The sequence below is a fragment of the Podarcis cretensis genome, assembly GCF_951804945.1.
Source record: "Podarcis cretensis genome assembly, chromosome: 14".
NCBI lineage: Eukaryota > Metazoa > Chordata > Lepidosauria > Squamata > Lacertidae > Podarcis > Podarcis cretensis.
In genome coordinates, this window is record NC_137183.1 from 45087603 (window position 1) to 45096377 (window position 8775).

Here is an 8775-nt window from a genome sequence, read left to right on the forward strand (position 1 = left end):
TCCGAGCCCAAGTCCCAGACCATCACATCATGAATGGTATGGAGCTCCCTCTGGCAGCTGAGACGGGGCAAGTGGGGAGAGCCACTGGGCTTAGCTTTGGACCCACTGCACCCTTGCAGAAGCAGCTTTCTCCAGGAAGCTGTTTTCTGGGAGATACTAAGCAGCATGATTGGGCCCTACTGCGGCTGAATGCCATCTGCCCAACTAGCTGCAGCTGCTCAGGATACTCCCCAAACCATTGCACCTTGCTTTGGTGCTGGGAAGGATATGGCAAGCTTGCTGGGGTCAGCTGGTTGCATCTCTGGTGGGGGCAAACCCAAAGAAGATACCCCCAGAGGAGTTTGTCATGTCTTTCAGGTGCAACAAGCTTGTATTACACTTACAAACACAATACATATATAAAAATGCATTTTCATTCATTTTCATTCCAGATCAACACCCCCCTACATATGTACCATCGCATAACTATATAAATTAACAACCACTATAATTTGCTTCTGTGCAGCACAAATAACAACCAGTGATGGATCCCACACATTTTGAAGATCACAGTTATTTTCTATATCTACCACATGAATGGTAGCAAATAGCCATCTTTGGAAAGGTGGTGTTATTTTTCAAATGTCTGTTTCACACTTTTGCATTCCCTGTTAAGCAAATTTTCACTGGGGAGCAGACTGGATGCTGACAAACTGTGGCTTGCCGGAATTATGGTATGCTGAAACAAGCCAGCCTCAAACTCTGGCTTATAAAGCTGACCGTTTCAAAAGAATGTCAAGATTCACCACAGTTTCAGAGTTGGATATAACAATAAAGTGTGGTTAACTAAAAGCAGAAGTGAAAGCTTCCATTGTCTTCAGAATCATACTGCGCAGGAAAGAGTTGGCACAGAAACTCAAAGCTTGTAACCCATGTAAATCTAAACCATGGTTTAACATCATGTCCAAACCAAGGCAGGCATTAATTTTGTGAACCTGCTGCATGCAACACATGAACCCTACCACTGAGCTAAAGACTTTCTCCCTGGTATCCAGCTTGCCATTACTAACCAAAGCAAATGTTTTTGGTCCCTCACATTTAATTCATGTGGAATTCCAGTTTGATGATTGCACTTAAGCTTGACGAAAGCCAGTGCAATAATTCATTGTCAGCATGAGAGTGTCTGTAATTCTCTTTGCTGGTTGAGTATCGCACAGTTGGGAGCAAGGTGCAGCCCAGGCCCTACTTTGCTATAAAAACTGTTCCTGCACACTTTCCCCCCGTTGGTGCAGGCCTAATTAAAGTCAGCGCAAGAAGAACATATTGCCAAGATAGGAGTGTCGGCAATTCTCTCTACTATATTCTCCTTGGGTATAAATAGAAGGGGAAAAAACCCAGTTCATTAGTTAAGCAAGACATTTGAGCAGGGTCTCAAATTGAGCATCTAATCCATGAAAGGGTAACCTAAGTCGCTATTGTCACCTTTTGAATCCTATATAAGTTAGGTAGACAACTCCAAGCCAAAGGTACAATTTTGCCTGATATTGATTCGGCTTTCCCCCCCTCCTCCCACCTCTTCCCTGCTCAGAGAAACCATAAAGGTGAGCAGCCCGTGAAGAGATTAAAGGGCAGAGACACCTGTGCCTGGCCAACTACATTGTAAGTATACAGCTTTGTCTCTAAGACTGAGCTATTATCTATTTACCTGTGAACTGTTTCCCTGCCTGGAAAAGCCATGGAAGGGACTAAGGGAGCAAAACATCTCTGAGTAGTAAGCATTGTGCTTCTTCTCTATTTATCGGCTATCCTTTTACCTGTTACTGTCCACAATACAAGGATGATTAACCATTTTAAGTGAAAATATTCCACCCTTTCCATTTTCAGCTGGGGTCCTTATTTCTCTCTCTCATCTCCATCTCTCATATCTGTGCATCTCAAAATATGATGCTGTTTTGCGCAAAAATATGTAAGATGCATCAAATATGGAGGTAGGCCTGAGTCAAAGAGGGGTCCATACGCTCGGTATGAGGACAAGGTTTATCCAAACATGGGACTCAGTTAGACTGCTAAAGAAAAAGCAATTTATATGTGTTGTATATGCAATATAACGTTGTGCCACCAGATGGTGATGCAGAGTCCCATATATCTCCACCTGTTTACCCTGTTTAAATTTACAACGCTTTAAACTGAAACGCTTCTTTGATGTTTTCTAGATCCAGCCATGCTTATGCTGATTGTGTAGACAGTTTTAAAGATACATATTAATAGATTTTGTCTTAAAGCTGAATGCAATGCCCCTTGCTTTTTCTTCTCTCGTATCTCTTCCGTTCCCTGAGTGAAAGGGTGAGCTCGCTTGCCTTGTTATAGCACTTTGCTTTTTTGTCTTTTGGGACAGATTAATATGAGTATCAGCGACATCATCAGCCCTTCTGATATTGCTGCTGCAATCAGAGACTGTCAAGGTAAAATTGTCTGTGTAACTAATCTAAGAGCTGCATCTAAAACACATTTATACTACCCTAGCAGACATGGCTTACTCACAAAGAATCTTGGGAACTGTAGTGTCCCTCTCACAGAGCTACAATTCCTAGTGCCCTTAGCAAACCACAGCTCCCAGGATTCTGTGGGTGAAGTGATAGGCTTTAAATGTATGGCAAGAATGTGACCCAAAGTTCAGGAATGGGGAATCTATGGCTCTCCAGATGTTGTTGTACTAAAGCTCCCAAAATTCCTAACTTGTCCATAGTGGCTGGGGTTGATCAGGCTTTGATTCCAACAACTTCTGGACAGCCACACAGGCAGGCATGGTCCAGGAGGTTTTGTCAATGTGGGCAAAACACCCTGCTGCCTCCCCCTGCCCAGCACTGTCCCCCCACAATTCCAGGCACCCTCCCTGCCCCCAACATTGCATCTGCACTGCTACCCATCCTGCCGCTGCAACTACAGCCTTGCCTATGTCAGACCCTCCAAGTGTCCCTGTTTTCCAGGGACAGTCCCATGTTTACAGAAGCCATCCTGGTTTCTGATTTGATCCTGGAATATCCCAGTTTTCCTAAGAACATCCCTATTTTCATGGGAGAAATGTTGAAGAGCATGGAGTTACATGATCCCCGAGCCAAGGAGATAAGTAACCGTACAACCTTTAGAAGACATCTGAAGGCAGCCCTGTATAGGGAAGTTTTTTTAATGTTTCATATTTTATTGTGCTTTTATATATGTTGGAAGCTGCCCAGAGTGGCTGTGGCAACCCAGTCATATGGAAAAGTATTATTATCCTCATCATCATCCCTATTTTCACCAGAGAAATATTGGCGGGTATGTCACAGCTGCACGCAGGCTGCTGCCACAACACAGTGGCAGCGGTGAGGACGCAGTGTTGGGGTGAGGGCAAGGGTACTGTGGCGGCAGCAGAGGTGGCGTGAGCAGAACCACAGCATGGCTGGCAGTGGTGCAACAGTGGCAGTAGGGTGGTGGTGGGGCAGAGGTCAGATCTGCCCCTGAGGCAAATTCTTTCACCTCACCTCATGGCCACAGGTTCTCAGTCACTGACCTAACCCAAGATGCTGTCTTCCACCGTATTATTGTATTTCCATTTGTAGTCTGCTTCCTCTCTGAAGATGAGGTTAAGCGCTCAAGGTAGTATTTAGCCTGATGCTGCCAGAACATTGACAAGCAGGACATACCCTACCTATAGTTTGCTCCCAGCCCTAGACAACAGAAAAAGCAGGAGGGCATCCAAACACAGCAGTAAATGAAGTATAATACACACTGCCACCTAGAGGAAGGCCTCCAAGAGACCTTGACGTCCAGAGTAATTTAAGACTCTGCACCAGTGTTCTGAATACACAGGTTCCAATTCAGTTATTTTATCTATGTCTCATCATTGTATTTGATCTGTGTTTCATTGGTAAGTTCATTTTGTGAGCTACTTATGTTATTTTTCTCATTAAACAGCCTGTAGGTTTTTCTAAGTTAAATAAATCCCCGCAGTTGCTATTTTGAAGGATGCAATCACACATTTAATGTATGGTATGGTTTGGTTGGGGCAAGCAGGTGGCGCTGTGGGTTAAAGCCTCAGCGCCTAGGGCTTGCCGATCGAAAGGTCGGCGGTTCGAATCCCTGCGGCGGGGTGCGCTCCCGCTGCTCGGTCCCAGCGCCTGCCAACCTAGCAGTTCGAAAGCACCTCCGGGTGCAAGTAGATAAATAGGGACCGTTTACCAGCGGGAAGGTAAACGGCGTTTCCGTGTGCGGCTCTGGCTCGCCAGAGCAGCGATGTCACGCTGGCCACGTGACCTGGAAGTGTCTCCGGACAGCGCTGGCCCCTGGCCTCTTGAGTGAGATGGGCGCACCAACCCCAGAGTCTGGCAAGACTGGCCCGTACGGGCAGGGGTACCTTTACCTTTACCTTTTATGGTTTGGTTTGGTTGCCAAACTAAGGCCCGGGGGCCAGATTCGGCCCAATCGCCTTCTAAATCTGGCCCATGGACGGTCTGGGAATCAGAATGTTTTTACATGAGTAGAATGTGTCCTTTTATTTAAAATGCATCTCTGGGTTATTTGCGGGGCATAGGAATTCGTTCATTCTTTTTTTTTTCAAAATAAAGTCCAGCGCCCCACAAGGTCTGAGGGACAGTGGACCGGCCCCCTGCTGGAAAAGTTTGCTGACCCCTGTCTTAAAGAAACCAGCTCTGGACCCCACACTCCTAAAGAAACCAGCTCTGGACCCCCTTATCAACCAGTTACAAATCTTTCCTTTGGAGGGCAGGTGGTGGAGAGGACTGGGCAGGAGGTATCTCCAAGCATTCTTGGACACCACAAATTTCTTAGATCCTTCCCAACCAGGATTCGGGTCTGAGTGGACGTTGGTCACCCCGATGGATGACCTTTGAAGAGAGGGGGTGGGGGAGTATGACCCTGTTCCTGCTTCTTGATCTCCTGTTGGTTTTTGAGTACCTTGACCACGGGATCCTCCTGCGGAACTGGCACCGTTACAGGTGCCACACAATACTTGCTTTGCAATTGTAATAAATTGAACTTTTTGTGTGGCAACATCCAACACTTTGGAATTCCCAGCCTACTGACACCAGGCAGGCCCCTTCACAGCACAGTGGAACCTTGGTTCTCGAACTTAATCCGTTCTGGAAGTCCCAAAACGTTTGAAAACCAAGGCGTAGCCCCCCCCCCGAAACAATAGCCGACAACCGCATCAGACGTTTGGCTTCCAAAAAACGTTTGGAAACCGGAACACTTACTTCTGGGTTTTTGGCGTCCGGGAGCCAATTTGTTCGTCAACTAAGCCGTTCAAGAACCAAGGTTCCACTGTAATCTTTTCAGCACCTGCAAAAAAATATATTTGTTTACGCAGGCCTTCCCAGATGTGTACAATGTTGCTGTGTGTTTTTAATCTGTTTTCACCTTATCGTTGATTTTAATTATTTTTTAAAAATGTTTTTAATTGTTATTTTGAACTGTTTTTGGCAATAATTTCATTGTTTTATTCTGCTTCGAGGTTTGGTGTTTTTAGTTTTGGGGGGTTTTTTATAGTCAAGCAGTATATAAATTTTATGAAACAATCAAATAAATAAACCATGCCAAATACAGAAATGCATTAAGTCTGATCCACTCAACAATGGATCCCTCACAGAGATAATGCAGTGAGAAGCAGGCATGTGTGAAAGAAATCTTGTAAGCGCACACATGCACAGAACCCATAAGAGGATCTGCGCAACTTTTGGAGACAGGATGCATAGGTACAAAAAAAATGACCATCTTCATCTGTATTCCAAGCACTTAGGTAACAGCAGCTTTCTTTTTCTGTCTTAGCTCCAGATAGTTTCAACTACAAAAAATTCTTTCAGATAAGTGGCATGTCCAAAAAGAGCAGCAGCCAACTGAAGGATCTCTTCCGCATCCTAGACAATGATCAAAGCGGCTACATTGAAGAAGATGAACTGAAGTGAGGCTCCACCTCCCCTTTGCTCTCTTTCTCTGACTTTTGAAGTTGCCTAGACATCTCTCTTCCTTTTGTGTTTCTCGCATTTCTTTGGCGCGTCCTTGGTTTGAATATAAAATAAGCATGAACCATATTTAACAGACACCCTGTGCACTCTTTCTGGGTACTATGCCTATAAAGCACATTCTGCTCCCTCGAAGAATTATGGGCACTGTGGTTTGTTAAGGGTTGCTGGGAACTGTAAACACTGGAAGGGAAACCACAGTGCCCAGAATTCTTTGAGAGAAAGAATGTGCTTCAAATGCGCTTCAAAGACACAGCCTAAGCCCAGCGGCGGAGCAAGCCAATTGGGCGCCTGGGGTGGTGCGTGTGCCCTGCACCCAGGGACGGGGGTGGGGCCAGTCAGGGCAGGATGCTCCATGGGGCCTCCAAGGAGTCTCCCTGCCTGAGGCGGAGGCAGCGGGCGAATCGTTTGGGGCAGCGCGGAGCCTGTGGGCGCCCAAGCCACCACGTCACTGACAGGAGAGACGCCTGGCTTGGGCGTGCTGCAGGCCCTGCAGTGAGTGCCGCCCAGCATTTTGTCACCCCCCTCAGTGGTGTGGTGTAGTGGTTAAGAGCAGTGAACTCGTAATCTGGTGAACCGGGTTCGATTCCCCGCTCTTCCACATGCAACTGCTGGGTGACCTTGAGCTAGTCACACTTCTCTCTGAAGTCTCTCAGCCTCACTCACCTCACAGAGTGTTCGTTGTGGGGGAGGAAGGGAAAAGGAGATTGTTAGCCCCTTTGAGACTCCTTAGGGTAGTGGTAAAGCGGGATATCCAAACTCAAACTCAGACCGCCCCCACTGCACCCCCTTCCTCCGCCCCTGCCTAAGCCCCACTGGACACAGCAGGGTTTATTTTTGAATAAGCATGCAAATTATTGAACCACTCAGAATGATTTCCTGGGGGAATCTGCTAGTAGTCACTTCTACCATAAAACCTAATCAGCTTGATTTAAAATAGCACTCCTATTGCAAGAAATCTTTAAAATGTGAGAGGTAAAAAATGCCTATTCATTTGCATCCCACCCTATGTAACAACATTTTTTTAAACTGGGGGATGAGGAATCTGTGGCCCTATATACATTGCTGGAATCCAATCACCATCAGACCTGGCTCAGGCTGATGGGAGTGGAGTCCTTGAAGACTACAATTTCTCAATTTCTGCTTTAGTTCCTTGCTCCTCCGACCATTCTCCATTTGGTAAAGTTGGTGCCCAGTTTCGCTCCTCTCCACTGCCACTGTCTGTCAGGGAGAAGAAAATCTCCTAGGCAATGGGGATTAGACAAATTTGTAGGGGGTAAAGCTATTGATGCCTCTTTGTTCCAATGAATATATTACCTCCAGTTAGTGTCATTGAAAGTGAACTTCTGAATACCATGTGCTGAGGATCAAAAGCAGGAGAGTGCTTTAGTGCTCCTGCCCTGGCCTGAGATTGTCTGAGGCAGAGAGTGGGGTTTCATCAAGTAAGATTTGTTGCATAGTCTTATCTCCTCTCCTCACATTGAGAGTCCCTGTCTCATGGTCTGATTCAGAAAGCTCAGGGGGGACCACGATTCAAGCAGCAGGAAAGGAGCAAAGTTGGTGTGATTTTCCTCCTGAGTTCTTGCACACTTGCCTGTTCATGCTTAGCTGTGGTTTGGCCATATATTTAAAGCACTCTGATACCACTTTAAACAGCCTTGGCTATCCTCAAAGTAATCTGGGAGCTGTAGTTTGTTAATGGCGCTAAGACATGGGTAGGCAAACTAAGGGCCCGGGGGCCGGATCCAGCCCAATCACCTTCTACATCCAGCCCGCAAACGGTCCGGGAATCAGCGTGTTTTTACATGAGTAGAATGTGTCCTTTTATTTAAAATGCATCTCTGGGTTATTTGTGGGGCATAAGAATTCGTTCATTATTTTTTTTTTCAAAGTATGGTCTGGCCCCCCACAAGGTCTGCAGGACAGTGGACCGGCCCCCTGCTGAAAAAGTTTGCTGACCCCTGCGACTAAGAGTTGCTATGAGACCCTCACAGAGTTACAATTCCTAGAGTGGTTTAACAGTAAATCCCTTCTCACAAGAAAGGCTGGGAAATTGTAGCTCAGTTCGGGGAATAGGGGTCGCTTAACAACTCTCAACACCCTTAACAAACCACAGCTCCCACAATTCTTTGGGGACTTAATTCCATGACTACTTAAAGTGTTGTCACAGTGCTTTAAAGTTTAAATGTGTGGTGTGAATGTGCTCTTAGTGTTACGGCAAACTAGGTCAGTGTGTAACTGAGGTTAACAAGGTTTCGTGATGCTCAGGACTCCTCTTCAGGCAGTTGTACATTCAATGGCATTCAGTTGTGTGCCCTTTATTCTTCCCTTACTAGGTTTTTCCTCCAGAGGTTTGATAGTGGAGCCCGAGTGTTAACAGCTACAGAAACCAAAACCCTTTTGGCAGCGGGAGACCACGATGGAGATGGGAAGATTGGGGCTGAAGGTACGAATGTGGCTGATATTGAATGGTCCAGCATAGGTTAATCCTGTCACCTCTATCCACTGTTTCTGCCGCCTTCCCTTTCTCCTAGAAACTGCCTGACTGGCACCCTCTGTGAGATTAGTGCTAAGCACAAATGCCCCAACAACCAAATATATGGGCCGGCCTGTATCTCTCCATGAGGGCAGGCTCTTTCACCTATTGGTGATTCCATTCTGCAAGTATTATCCTAGAAACTGGCTCCGGGGGGGGGGGTCTGACTTAACAGACTTTTTCATGTTCTGCTCACTCTCATAGTGAACCAGGTCAAAGAGCCACGACCAACTGGGTATGTTG

General features: G+C 46.2%; 1 protein-coding gene across 1 annotated transcript; it reads left to right on the top strand.

Annotated features, from left to right (window-relative positions):
* Positions 1 to 1599: 1599 nt before the first annotated feature.
* On the top strand, positions 1600 to 8483 carry LOC307202691 (parvalbumin, thymic CPV3-like; the record flags this gene model as incomplete). Its single annotated transcript, XM_079952856.1, has 4 exons — positions 1600 to 1638; positions 2375 to 2441; positions 5803 to 5935; positions 8333 to 8483. Exons 2-4 carry the CDS (start codon positions 2381 to 2383, stop codon positions 8481 to 8483), a joined length of 345 nt encoding a protein of 114 aa, XP_079808982.1. The 5' UTR covers positions 1600 to 1638; positions 2375 to 2380.
* Positions 8484 to 8775: the final 292 nt, after the last annotated feature.